Source organism: Balaenoptera ricei, chromosome 2 (assembly GCF_028023285.1).
Source record: "Balaenoptera ricei isolate mBalRic1 chromosome 2, mBalRic1.hap2, whole genome shotgun sequence".
Taxonomy (NCBI): domain Eukaryota; kingdom Metazoa; phylum Chordata; class Mammalia; order Artiodactyla; family Balaenopteridae; genus Balaenoptera; species Balaenoptera ricei.
Window position 1 is genome coordinate 124,402,791 of NC_082640.1, and position 15,245 is coordinate 124,418,035.

The window sequence follows — 15,245 nt, forward strand, 5'->3', positions numbered from 1 at the left end:
CTGCATTGGCAGGCGGATCCTTAACCACTGCGCCACCAGGGAAGTCCCCAAATGAACCTCGTTAAATCCTCAGGATTTTAGATGAGAAAATAGAGGGATGGTTCTGTTTCCTGACTCCCTAAAAGCCCTACAGAGGATACCTGACTTCCTTCTGCATCCTAAAAAGGAACAGCTATTCCTCCAAAACTGAGGCCCCTATGTTTTCCATACCTAGGAAAGAGCATTTATTTTATTTAAAAAAAATTTTCAGGGTTGTGGGCGTATTCCAAACTTTCTTTTCTCTTTTTAATGAGAATCCCTGCCATAGAATGTTACTGTTACTGATGGGAGGTATCTTACTCCTCAAGGGTTTGGGCAGAAAAAGATGCAAATCACTGCTATAGAGACTCAGGTACAATAAAACATTGGTTCCTATGGTCTATTTATCACATGTAGAAGTCCAATTCTGATTTGTAAAAAATTCCAGAAATTCAGAATATTTGAAAAAAAAAGCATCATTTTACTTGTACACTTAAGTTGTACATAGAAACTTATAATACAGTTCTGTAAAACTGAAAGAATTGCCAGGGAAAAGGGAGGGTGTTACCTTTTATTGACTGATCATTAAGGAAGTTAGAGAAATAAAACAAAAACACAATAAAATGTTTAAAAAATTAAAGGACATTTTCCAGGTACAAATTTTATAAATACAAAACAAATTCACAAATTACTTTGAATGCTAAATAAATATCTAGTTAATAAACTCAGACTCAATACCTCCAGCCAGCACTGGTACAGCACTTCAAGGAATAAAGTTGGATTCATTCATGTATAGTGTTGAAAGAATCTGCTCATTAAACAATTCTTAGACGTATACACTTTTTTCTAAACTGTGCTATCATGGAAGATTTATCTGTGTAAATAAATCTCCCTTAACACCACACTTCTAAAAAAAAAGTCAATGACAAAATAAATCATAGGTGAAAAAATATTTTTTGAGATACTGGGACACATGAATGATCTCAAAATGCACAAAAATCTCTGTAAACCAGTACTGTAGCCAATACATCTATCAAATTTATTAGATACTGAACAAAACTGTAGCAAAGGAAATCTTTCCTACATTCTCCTGAGTGCTTAATATTAAAGTTGAGAATATAGTGCAGGCCACACTTCAATGTGGTCAATCAGTTGTTATTGCTTTATACATATATGTCTGCTTTAGAGCATGATTTAAATGTTCCATTTTCATGAACAATATGTTTTCTTCAAATATATCCTTTAGAAAGACAAAATCAGATTCGTGACTTTTTTGCAGCTGGTGGTGTGCTAACTTGATCCACACTCCCAGGTGTGACGTTGAGTCCAAGTTTTTGAGCCTGAATATGAAAAAATGCTTGCAGCCTAGTTCCAGCTTTTGCTTCACTTGTGTTACGAGGGTTGTACTCAAAGCAGTTCGAAAACATTAACTCAATATCATCGATAAACTCAGCTAGAACGAAAAAACCAAATGAGATTAGAATGAAAGAAAGTAAATTATAAATACAATCTTTGTATCATATCTGGAAATGTCATTAAGAAAACAGAAGTCCACATTTTTCTTTAGAAATTGATGACTCTGAAACAAGGTGGCAGAACTGAAGCTTAAAATTGTTTATAAATACTTTAAAAAACTGTTTTATTGAAATTATACAATTATTTAATTAGATGTATTTTATATAACTGAAAAGAACATCTATTAAGATGAGATTCTATAAAATATCTTTAACTCATTCAATCCCCATCCATCTTTCATTTCCATATATGCATACATAAGCATTTTAGGGATTTCTTGGGATGCCATCTATACAATTATGTTAATATACATCATTTAAATAAAAAGAAAAACAGCCTTTACCTCCTTAAAGGAAAATAATTATCAGAGAAAAACATAAATTACTCACATGCTAGTTTATATTCACATTTGTTCACTTTTTCACGAATTATATTTAAGGCAATGGGCTTTTTGATGATGTCATAATAGTCTGGGACCTGTAAAATAATTCAAATATATCTCTCCTATAGAAAATTTATTGAAGATAAGTAGTCAAATACATGCAAGTTTTGCCCTTAAAAGCAACTGAATATTAACTTCTGAATACTATTATTCCATTAAAATTACATAATACATTTCAGTCATTGTAATGTTGTAAAAGCTTATTTGATACTATAAAAAATGTTAATGTATTGTGAAAAACAGATTATGGGTTTGCTTGTGTGTTCTCTTCCTTTCTCTGTCTCTCTCTCTATATAGATACATAAATGTATTTATAAAGAAATTTCTGTAATGACCATGACTGAATTTGTAATAAAGAATAAAATACATGTAACAAAACTTAATTCAGCACAAAACTACTCAGGAAAAATAAGTTACAGTCCAACTGAGAGTTAATTTTTTTGTTGTTGTTAAATATTTATTTATTTTTGGCGGCATTGAGTCTTAGTTGCGGCATGTGGGATCTTCTGTTGCGGCGCGTGTGCTTCTCTCTAGTTGCCCCACGTGGGCTTAGTTGCCCCGTGGCATGTGGGATCTTAGTTCCCCGTCCAGGGATGGAACCTGTGTCCCCTGTGTTGGAAGGTGGATTCTTTTTTTTTTTAAATATTTATTTATTTATTTATTGCTGTGTTGGGTCTTCGTTTCTGTGCAAGGGCTTTCTCTAGTTGCGGTGAGTGGGGGCCACTCTTCATCGCAGTGCGCGTGCCTCTCACTGTCACGGACTCTCGTTGCGGAGCACACGCTCCAGACGTGCAGGCTCAGTAGTTGTGGCTCACGGGCCTAGTTGCTCCACGGCATGTGGGATCTTCCCAGACCAGGGCTCGAACCCGTGTCCCCTGCATTGGCAGGCAGACTCTCAACCACTGCGCCACCAGGGAAGCCCAGAAGGTGGATTCTTAACCACTGGACCACCAGGGAAGTGCCAGAGAGTTAATTTTTATAAGACGCTATTCAATGTTAATTAATCTTTCACATTCTGGTTCTAGAATTCTCAAAGTAGAATTCTGACGATGTCACTTTTTCATTCAGAAACCTTCACCTGATACTGACAAGTGAGGCCCTTTACAATCTAGTTGTGTCTGAGCCCCTCTAACACACCCTCTGCTCCATTCAAACCATCCATCATTCCCATATTCTCATTTCTAGGTCTTAACTTGTTGTCCCCTCTTCCTAAAATGTCCTCACTGTTGAAATTCCATCTTTCTTCAGTGACCAGATCAAATAGTTCTTCCATAAAAAAACTTTCTAATTCCTGCTATTCCTTCCTCCTGAAATGCTCAAATCAATTCCTTCTCGTCTCTACTTCTGAAAGACTATTAAACTTCTAGTATAACTAACACTGTCCTACCTCTGCTATGGCACACATCACATTCTGCCATACCTATATATAAATAACAGCTCAAATCCCTTAGTTAGGTCAGGCTATCTCTGTTATTCAAGAGTACCCATCTTTTACATCAGTGTTTCTCAAAATGCTGTCCCTGGACCAGCACCATCAGCATCATTTGGGGACTTGTCAGTAATGCAAATGGTTGGGCATCATCCCAGACCTAGTGAAACAGACTGGGGTGGGGCCCAGTCAGCTGTGTTTTAACAAGCCCTCCATTGACTGTGGTGTATGCTAAAGTTTAAGAAACACTGTTTTACATAATAGAAATGCCAATAATGGTACTCAGTTGAATCAATTCCATTCATATTCATTACACAGAATAAAAAGTGAGGTTATTTCAACACATTGTCATCATTTATAAGAATCAGTCACAGGGGCTTCCCTGGTGGTGCAGTGGTTAAGAATCCACCTGCCAATGCAGGGGACACGGGTTCAAGCCCTGGTCCGGGAAGATCCCACATGCCGTGGAGCAACTAAGCCCGTGCACCACAACTACTGAGCCTGTGCTCTAGGGCCCGCGAGCCACAACCACTGAGCCCGTGTGCCACACCTACTGAAGCCAGCGTGCCTAGAGCCCATGATCCGCAATGAGAGAAGTCACTGCAATGAGAAGCCCGTGCACCACAATGAAGAGTGGCCCCCGCTCGACGTAACTAGAGAGAGCCCACGTGCAGCAACGAAGACCCAACGCAGCCAAAGATAAATTAATTAATTAATTAATTAAAAAAAAAAAGAATCAGTCACAGGACTAGAAGGGACTGAGGAGACTATGCTAGCTCCATTTTTTTCAATATAGGAACAAACGTTCCAAGATTTGTTTTGTTTTTTAAGTAGACAGTGACTAAACAAGTATTTTGACTACCTTAAAGTTGCCATGCAGACTAAATCAGATAATACACATGAATACATTTTATAAAGTCTAGTAGTATTACCTGGATTTTAGAAACGAGTTTCAAAAAAGGCCAGCTGTCATCATGCCGTACCAATTCCACAACAAGTTGTTCAAAAGCGGACAATTCATGAACTCCTCCCTGTCGACCTGAACTCCTTCGATTAAGTGTCATAGGAGATGATTCTGAATAAACAATTATGTTAACTTTAGGTGATGACAAAACAAAATATTTGATCACCATAAGCTAATCAGGACATATAAATACAAACTAAATTCAAACAGAAAATCGACACTCTACACACTGAGATGTTAAACTGACTTACATTCTGAGAAATAGGTAAATCTGGACCAAGTATTCGTTATTTCCTTTCGATCTTAAAAATTTCCAATTGAAATAAACACTCATTAGGAACAGATTGTAAAAAGAGTGTAATACAAAAGGAAATTCTAGAACACAAAGTTTGTGGGTTGTTACTCCATTTTATTAAAAATATGTTTTTAACTACAGTAAAATGAAATCCTCTGGCATTTCCTGAAATACAACCTTAGGAAAATAACCTCTTCAGATTTAGAAACTTGGCTTCTTTATAAATTACCTTGCATAATAGAAAATATTTCTCAATGACGAAATAAAAGATTATTCTTATAAATCTAATTTTATATGGAGAATTTTCTTAAAGCAAAATGCTTTCTCATAAAATGTAAGGTATATAATGAGATCTAAGGTGAATGAATTAGTAGAAAAGAGTAGTATAGTCCATATATAGATCTAGGTGTTTAAATTCTCTGCTTAAATGTTAATCCACACATTTCCCCCTTTATTTGTCCTTAGAACCAGGCTAGTAAGTTCACAAATCAATTAACAACAACAATATTTTTTTCAGCAGAGTTTTTTTTTTTTTCTTTCTTAAAACAAAAATGCTTCAGGTGTACTATTTTCCAAATAGCTTGGAGTTCAGGATTGGGGAAGAGCAAAACACATAAGGGGATAGGAAAAGCTAAATTAGATCTCGGTGCAAAGTTACCTGATACTACCCCCACCCCGCTGCCAAACCTGACGACCTGGCGACTGCATTATGTTCCATTCTTCCACCAGTGAATTCCTTAATCCTGTCATGGGTTTGAATAACTATCTAAAATTCTTCAAAGAACAGTAGTAGCATTTTTTATGTTTAACTTCATTTTTTGAAATATCAAAGTTTTACTACTACTGACATTAAAGAAAAAAGAGGATAGGATTAGAAATAAATGGGTAAAGAGATTATTACATGGATAAATATTACCAACAACTTACATAAACAATTTATATAATATATATATAAATATTAAAACAACAATTATCAGAATCAAAAAGACAGCTGGTAATCACTCCCTAACAATATTACTGTTCCCAACTCTCCCTGCCCCGAAATTCAGTATGTCAGGTGGGAACCTTATCAAATTACCTAATGTAGCTTGTCTAGGTGATGATAAGTACATGTGTTTTGAAGGAAGCAAAGGTGGAAGAGAATGAAACGTGTTATAATGTGGTATACTGAGGCTGTTCAAGTATTGGCCAAATCTCTCCATTAAACACAGAACACTGTTTGCAAATTTCTTACAACTACCCTACTACACTAGTAGAAATACTGGTACTGTAGTTTACCTTTATTCCAAATACCTGCCCCTTCCTTGAACATTATGCTTCAGGTCAGGTTGCTCCCTAATAACTCTGTATAGTGGACAGCCTTTCAAAAATGATACAAAGTATCTCAACATTCAATCTTTCCAAATTACTCAATTTTCTTAGGTAAGAATAGCTTAAATTAGACTTCTTCATACCTGTAGATTGTCTTTTCCTGCCTCTTCTCTTGGATTCACTATCTTGGAGAGAAAGTTTTGAAGCAACATTTAGAGATCTTGACTGCTCACTTGACTTTGTGGCAATGACTCTGAAGTTAGGGAAGTTGGGACTATTTTCTGGTGTATTATTAGCACTTTTCCTGCCTCTGCATTTTCTACGAGGACTAAGTAGTTCCACGAATACATCTGCTTGCAGTGGGCCATGACTCTGGCGAGTAGAACGACTGGCAATTCTTAAAGATTTAGTTTCTGTAGGAGGAGCAGATTTTATCTTTCTTAGGCTTCTACCAGTAGCTTTAGAAGAAACAGTTGTTTTTGGTGTACTCTGCTGACTCCTTGAAGTATATCTTCCAGGATCTTGTCGTTGGCCACGACTTGAGAAAGAAGAGCTAAGTCTCCCTCTTGTTTTAATTGGTAATGTAACTTGTGTTCTTCTTCGTTTTGGTGGGCTATAAATAGTGTTAGAAAACAATTATTGTACAGACCAATGATGAACATATGAATTACTTCTATCCCCCTTGTTCTACTACTCAGCCAATGAGTTCTACATACATAACTTTTGTGTTACTGAGACTTATCCTGTACTCAGTTCTTTAAACTTAGAATCAACAAACTCTTCATGGAAATCTAAAATGTGCTTTCATATATTTCTTTGTAATGCAAAGACAATGTTTAATAATTTCTTGGTAACTCCAGGACATCATCATGAAAATCAAATCCTAGGTTGTGATAAACTGTAATAAAATTCTCAGGAGAACCGAAAAAATGGACTTAATCATGTTGAAAAACTTAAAATGCAAATCTTTTGTCTCCTTATGCTACAGGAGACTGTCACTTTTCATTACTATTGATACTGAGGTAATCTACAGTTTTGGCCAATGGATCCCACAAAAGTAGGCCTTAAACCTACTGTTCCTCAACACTAAGCCAAGAATCTCTTTGCCATCTTTTGATTCTTACTGTAAGATACAAAACTAGATTCAACCCTTTAATTGCCTTTCAGTTGTAGACAAGGATGATACAACCCCATTAAGCCTCCTTATATCCATCTCCCCCCATACCTGAACTTCCAGTTTACTTAAAATATTTCCAAAAATTCTCCAAGTTCTTTATCATCCTTATGCTTAACACAATACTGTCATTACAAGCTACAGGGAAAATGGCTCCTGCTAGTTGGAGCTATTGAACAACTTGTTTAAAGTAGAGGGGGTGGCTCTCTCTACTCATCCTCCTCAGTCTTTGGCCTTTTTGTACTGTGTTGGTTCTAGGTTGCCCTTGCTTCACATTCATTTTCTTGATTCCACAAGAATGGAGCTCAAATGTTAAAAACAAGGGGAGGTCTTAGGGACAAATAAAGGGAGACTGCCCCAGTGCTGCCACGGCAGGAATAACCAAAGCCATTCATTAGGCCTGGGTGACACAGCTTGCTAAGCTGCAGAATACTTGGCTATACAGTAGTATAGAAGTTGTTTCTAGGTGCTGATGTGGTACGAGTATAAAAATACAATGTGCTTCCTGGCATTTCTCTCTCTCTCTCTGTAGTCTGCCAAGATCACCAATATTTGGGTATAACTGCTTGAGAAAAGCAAAAGAGGCATTGGGAGCTGCATTCATCTCTATCTCATGAATATCCTCTGGACTGCTTATTTGCTGCTTTCAGCAAAAAACTAAGTAATATCAACCTTGATGTGGCTCTGAATTGACATCCTAACCAAACTTAAACTTACACTTGATTTTATGATCTGGCTAAATTCACAAAGTGACTATACTCCCTTGGGAATAATTTCATATGTTTATAATACATACAAAGCAAGGGGAACTTTATGACACTATATTGCACACTAGTTTTTTGTTTTTAAATTATGGGCCCCAACCATTCCATTTGCATTTGAAAAGTCAAGAGACTGTCTAGTTAAAGACTCGAACTCTCATTTTATTGCATGGTAGGACTTACCTGACATCTTCCTCTTCTTGAGAATCATCTTCATCTTGTTCTACCTCATACTCTTCCTCCTCACTTTGACCCTCTTCATCATCATCATCAACTTCATCATCCTCACTTTCCATACTATCTTCCATCTCGTCATCACTTTCCAAGGATGGTCTCTGTCTAGAGGAGAGTCTTCTAGAACGTTGCTTTGGCCGACACTCTGGACAAAACCAATCTCCTTCAGGCACAGTCTGATAAATCACATAAATGATTATTAATCATCTGTCACTCAAAATCTCAGTGTCTCAATTCTAATCTGAGAAGCAGAAGAAGAAAAAAATACCTTGAGCTTTGGTCGAACACAGTAGGTATGATGACCCCGATCACAGCCATCACAAAGTACCATGTTTTCAGCATCACCCTTCTTTCGGCATATCTTGCAACGGGCGTTCAGTATAGACTTAGACCATATTACACTACGATCCAAGGTGGAGAGATGAAGAAAGACTTGGGATAGACTGGCAGAAGAAAGGAGAGACTCTCTCCAACGGTCCAGGACTGTTTTATAAGAACGCCCACTGTCACTGGCATCTTAAATGAAAAGGGAAAGTGATTAAACTTCCTAGGCAAACCCTAGATATCTCCTATAACTATTTTCTTGGTAGTGTAAATAGGTTGGAATTCACAGTTCTTCTCTCCTGATACTTCACAAAAAGACCACGTTGATATTAAAAACAAAAACCTCGTGTTAAAGAATATTTGCTGAGCCACATCTTATTTATGACATAAGGAATTACTTAAATCCGTAAACCAAATGCTGGGGGATTTCAATAGTTAAAAGAGAAAAATAACTTAGGCAATGTATTCTCAATCTAGTAATCTAGTTCTTTGTATCAAATCTTGACGTAATTTAGAAAGCTCGCTATATATGATTACAAGTCAGCTACTATTCATTTGAATCAAGAATGTTACTGCCTCATTTCAGATAAAAGATGGACTGCTCTCTAAGTATAAATCATATTTAAGGTTTCTTTTGGGGATAATGAAAATGTTCTGAAATTAGATAGTGGTGGATGGCTGTACAACTATGAATATACTAAAAACCACTGAACTGTACAATTTAAAAGGGTGAATTTTATATATGCGAAATATATCTCAATCTAACTTATTAAAAATATCGATTATGTATAAATGCCAATGATATTGTCTTCTATACCTAAGAAAGTATTATTTTTAAAATAAGGTAAATTAAAAAAATGTTAATACCCCCTTAAAAAGAACTTTCAGCACCAATTTTTATACGGAAACATTTGAACCTATTAAGAGTCATTTAGGAAGTTTTCAAGATGGCGGAAGAGTAAGACATGGAGATCACCTTCCTTCCCACAAATACATCAGAAATACATCTACATGTGGAACAACTCCTACAGAACACCTACTGAACGCTGGCAGAAGACCTCAGACCTTCCAAAAGGCAAGAAATTCCCCACGTACCTGGGTAGGGCAAAAGAAAAAAGAAAAAACAGAGACAAAAGAATAGGGACGGGACCTGCACCAGTGGGAGGGAGCTGTGAAGGAGGAAAGGTTTCCACACACTAGGAAGCCCCTCGCGGGCGGAGACCGCGGGTGGCGGAGGGGGGAGCTTCGGAGCCACGGAGGAGAGCGCAGCCACAGGGGTGCGGAGGGCAAAGCGGAGAGATTCCCGCACTTCCCGCACGGAGGCTCGGCGCTGACCAGCACTCACCAGCCCGAGAGGCTTGTCTGTTCACCCGCCGGGGCGGGCGGGGGCTGGGAGCTGAGGCTCGGGCTTCGGTTGGATCGCAGGGAGAGGACTGGGGTTGGCTGCATGAACACAGCCTGAAGGGGGCTACTGCGCCACAGCTAGCTGGGAGGGAGGCCGGGAAAAAGTCTGCAGCTGCCGAAGAGGCAAGAGACTTTTTCTTGCCTCTTTGTTTACTGGTGCGCAAGGAGAGGGGATTAAGAGCGCCGCTTAAAGGAGCTCCAGGGACGGGCGTGAGGGGCCGCTATCAGCGCGGACCCCAGAGACGGGCATGAGACGCTAAGGCAGCTGCTGCAGCCACCAAGAAGGCTGTGTGCAAGCACACGTCACTATCCACACCTCCGCTCCCGGGAGCCTATGCAGCCCGCCACTGCTAGGGTCCCGTGATCCAGGGACAACATCCCCGGGAGAACGCACGGTATGCCTCAGGCTGTTGCAATGTCACGCTGGCCTCTGCCGCCGCAGGCTCGCCCCGCATTCCATACCCCTCCCTCCCCCTGGCCTGAGTGAGCCAGAGCCCCCGAATCAGCTGCTACTTTAACCCCGTCCTGTCTGACTGAAGAAAAGATGCCCTCAGACAACCTACACGCAGAGGCGGAGCCAAATCCAAAACTGAACCCCAGGAGCTATGTGAACAAAGAAGAGAAAGGCAAATCTCTCCCAGCAGCCTCAGGAGCAGCGGATTAAATCTCCAGAGTCAACTTGATGTACCCTGCATCTGCGGAATACCTGATTAGACGATGAATCATGCCAAATTGAGGAGGTGGACTTTGGGAGCAACGATATACATATATTTTTCCTTTTTCTCTTTTTGTGAGTGTGTATGTGTATGCTTCTATGCTTCGTTGTGTGATTTTGTCTGTACAGCTTTGCTTTTACCATTTGTCCTAGGGTTCTGTCTGTCCTTTTTTTTTTTTTTTTTTAGTATAGTTTTTAGCACTGTTATCTTGGTGGATTTGTTTTTTGGTTTGGTTGCTCTCTTCTTTCTTTTCTTAATTACTTTTTTTTCATTTTTAACAATTATTTTTTATTTTAATAACTTTATTTTATTTTACTTTTTTCTTCCTTTCTTTCTTTTCTTTCTCCCTTTTCTTCTGAGCCGTGTGGCTGACAGGGTCTTGGTGCTACGGCCAGGAGTCAGGCCTGTGTCTCTGAGGTGGGAGAGCCGACTTTAGGACATTGGTCCACCAGAGACCTCCCGGCTCCACGTAATATCAAACAACGAAAGCTCTCCCAGAGATCTCCGTCTCAACGCTAAGACCCAGCCCCACTCAACGACCAGCAAGCTACAGTGCTGGACACCCTATGCCAAACAACTAGCAAGACAGGAACACAACCCCACCCATTAGCAGAGAGGCTGCCTAAAATCACAATAAGGTCACAGACAACCCAAAACACACCACTGAACGTGGTCCTGCCCACCAGAAATACAAGATCCAGCCTCATTCACCAGAACACAGGCACTAGTCCCCTCCACCAGGAAGCCTACACAACCCACTGAACCAACCTTACCCACTGGGGGCAGACACCAAAAACAATGGGAACTACGAACCTGCAGCCTGTGAAAAGGAGACCCCAAACACAGTAAGTTAAGCAAAATGAGAAGACAGAGAAACACACAGCAGATGAAGGAGCAAGGTAAAAACTCACCAGACCAAACAAATGAAGAGGAAATAGGCAGTCTACCTGAAAAAAAAATTCAGAGTAATGATAGTAAAGATGATCCAAAATCCTGGAAATAGAATGGAGAAAATACAATGTTAACAACGACCTAGAAGAATTAAAGAGCAAACAATGATGAACAATGCAATAAATGAAATTTAAAATTCTGTAGAAGGAATCAATAGCAGAATAACTGAGGCAGAAGAATGGATAAGTGACCTGGAAGATAAAATAGTGGAAATAACTAGCGCAGAGCAGAATAAAGAAAAAAGCACGAAAAGAATTGAGGACAGTCTCAGAGACCTCTGGGACAACATTAAACACACCAACATTCGAATTATAGGGGTCCCAGAAGAAGAAGAGAAAAAGAAAGGGACTGAGAAAATATTTGAAGAGATTATAACTTGAAAACTTCCCTAATATGGGAAAGGAAATAAGTCAATCAAGTCCAGGAAGCACAGAGAGTCCCATACAGGATAAATCCAAGGAGAAACACTCCAAGACACATATTAATCCAACTATCAAAAATTAAATACAAAGAAAAAATACTAAAAGCAGCAAGGGAAAAACAACAAATAACATACAAGGTAATTCCCATAAGGTTAACAGCTGATCTTTCAGCAGAAACTCTGCAAGCCAGAAGGGAGTGGCAGGGCATATTTAAAGTGATGAAAGGGAACAACCTACAACCAAGATTACTCTACCCAGTAAGGATCTCATTCAGATTCGACAGAGAAATTAAAACCTTTACAGACAAGCAAAAGCTAAGAGAATTCAGCACTGCCAAACCAGCTTTACAACAAATGCTAAAGGAACTTCTCTAGGCAGGAAACGAGAAGGAAAAGACCTACAATAACAAACCCAAAACAATTAAGAAAATGGTAACAGGCACATACATATCGATAATTACCTTAAATGTAAATGGATTAAATGCTCCAACCAAAAGACACAGACTGGCTGAATGGATATAAAAACAAGACCCACACATATGCTGTCTACAAGAGACCCACTTCAGACCTAGGGACACATACAGACTGCAAGTGAGGGGATGGAAAAAGATATTCCATGCAAATGGAAATCAAAAGAAAGCTGGAGTAGCAATTCTCAAATCAGACAAAATAGACTTTAAAATGAAGACTATTACAAGAGACAAAGAAGGACACTACATAATGATCAAGGTATAAATCCAAGAAGGAGATATAACAATTGTAAATATTTATGCACCCAACATAGGAGCACCTCCATACATAAGGCAAATGCTAACAGCCATAAAAAGGGGAAAGCAACAGTAACACAATCATAGTAGGGGACTTTAACACCCCACTTTCACCAATGGACAGATCATCCAAAATGAAAATAAATAAGGAAACACAAGCTTTAAATGACACATTAAACAAGATGGACTTAATTGATATTTATAGGACATTGCATCCAAAAACAATAGAATACACTTTCTTCTCAAGTACTCATGGAACATTCTCTAGGATAGATCATATCTTGGATCACAAATCAAGCCTTGGTAAATTTAAGAAAATTGAAATTGTTATCAAGTACGTTTTCTGACCACAATGCTATAAGACTAGATAGCAATTACAGGAAAATATCTGTAAAAAATACAAACACATGGAGGCTAAACAATACACTACTAAATAACCAAGATATCACTGAAGAAATCAAAGAGGAAATCAAAAAATACCTAGAAACAAATGACAATGAAAACACGACGACCCAAAACCTACGGGATGCAGCAAAAGCAGTTCTAAGAGGGAAGTTTACATCAATACAAGCCTACCTCAAGAAACAAGAAACATATCAAATAAACAACCTAACCTTACACCTAAAGCAATTAGAGAAAGAAGAAGAAAAAACCCACAAAGTTAGCAGAAGGAAAGAAATCATAAAGATCAGAAATAAATGAAAAAGAAATGAAGGAAACGAGAGCAAAGATCAATAAAACTAAACGCTGGGTCTTTGAGAAGATAAACAAAATTGATAAAACACTAGCCAGACTCATCAAGAAAAAAAGGGAGAAGACTCAAATCAATAGAATTAGAAATGAAAAAGGAGAAGTAACAACTGACACTGCGGAAATACAAAGGATCATGAGGGATTACTACAAGCAACTATATGCCAATAAAATGGACAACCTGGAAGAAATGGACAAATTCTTAGAAAAACACAACCTTCTGAGACTGAACCAGGAAGAAATAAAAATATAAACAGACCAATCACAAGCACTGAAATTGAGACTGTGATTAAAAATCTTCCAACAAACAGAAGCCCAGGACCAGATGGCTTCACAGGTGAATTCTATCAAACCTTTAGAGAAGAGCTAACACCTATCCTTCTCAAACTCTTCCAAAGTATAGCAGAGGGAGGAACCCTCCCAAACTCATTCTACGAGGCCACCATCACCCTGATACCAAAACCAGACAAAGATGTCACAAAGAAAGGAAACTACAGGCCAATATCACTGATGAACATACATGCAAAAATCCTCAACAAAATACCAGTAAACAGAATCCAACAGCACATTAAAAGGATCATACACCATGACCAAGTGGGGTTTATCCCAGGAATGCAAGGATTCTTCAATATATGCAAAACAATCAACATATTGATTAACATACTAACAAATTGAAGGAGAAAAACCATATGATCATCTCAATAGATGCAGAAAAAGCTTTTGACAAAATTCACCACCCATTTATGATAAAAATCCTCCAGAAAGTAAGCATAGAGGAAAGTTACCTCAACATATAAAGGCCATATATAACAAACCCACAGCCAACACTGTTTTCAATGGTGAAAAGCCGAAACCATTTCCACTAAGATCAGGAACAAGACAAGGTCGCCCACTCTCACCACTATTATTCAACACAGTTTTGGAAGTTTTAGCCACAGCAATCAGAGAAGAAAAAGAAATAAAAGGAATCCAAATCGGAAAAGAAGAAGTAAAATGGTCACTGTTTGCAGATGACATGATACTATACATAGAGAATCCTAAAGATGCTACCAGAAAACTACTAGAGCTAATCAATGCAGTTGGTAAAGTAGCAGGATACAAAATTAATACACAGAAATCTCTTGCATTCCTATACACTAATGATGAAAAATCTGAAAGAGAAATTAAGGAAACACTCCCATTTACCACTTCAACAAAAAGAATAAAAAACCTAGGAATAAACCTACCTAAGGAGGAGAAAGACGTGTACTCAGAAAACTATAAGACACTGATGAAAGAAATTAAAGATGATACAAACAGATGGAGAGATATACCATGTTCTTGGATTGGAAGAATCAACATTGTGAAAATGACTATTCTACCCAAAGCAATCTACAGATTCAATGCAGTCCCTATCAAACTACCAATGGCATTTGTCACAGAACTAGAACAAAAATTTTCACAATTTGTATGGAAACACAAAAGACCCCGAATAGCCAAAGCAATCTTGAGAAAGAAAAACGGAGCTGGAGGAATCAGGCTCCCAGACTTCAGACTATACTACAAAGCTATAGTAATCAAGACAGTATAGTACTGGCACAAAAACAGAAATATAGATCAATGGAACAGGATAGAAAGCCCAGAGAGAAACCCATGCACATATGGTCACCTTATTTTTGATAAAGGAAGCAAGAATATACAATGGAGAGAAGACAGCCTCTTCAATAAGTGGTGCTGGGAAAACTGGACAGGTACATGTAAAACAATGAAATTAGAACACTCCGTAACAC

The 15,245-nt window shown here is 38.3% G+C and overlaps 1 protein-coding gene across 2 annotated transcripts in view; it reads right to left on the reverse strand.

Moving 5' to 3' along the window:
- Positions 1-1,173: 1,173 nt before the first annotated feature.
- The window catches only part of BAZ1A (bromodomain adjacent to zinc finger domain 1A), a 91,128-nt gene continuing 77,056 nt past the window's right edge, over positions 1,174-15,245 (reverse strand). For both annotated transcript variants that reach the window (XM_059914088.1, XM_059914087.1), the window contains 6 exons: positions 8,412-8,659; positions 8,093-8,319; positions 6,118-6,587; positions 4,337-4,479; positions 1,923-2,010; positions 1,174-1,471 (listed from right to left, as the gene is read on the reverse strand). In XM_059914088.1, the coding sequence (XP_059770071.1) occupies positions 1,275-1,471; positions 1,923-2,010; positions 4,337-4,479; positions 6,118-6,587; positions 8,093-8,319; positions 8,412-8,659 (1,373 nt within the window). In that variant the 3' untranslated portion in view covers positions 1,174-1,274. The remainder of the gene's footprint in view (positions 1,472-1,922; positions 2,011-4,336; positions 4,480-6,117; positions 6,588-8,092; positions 8,320-8,411; positions 8,660-15,245) is intronic.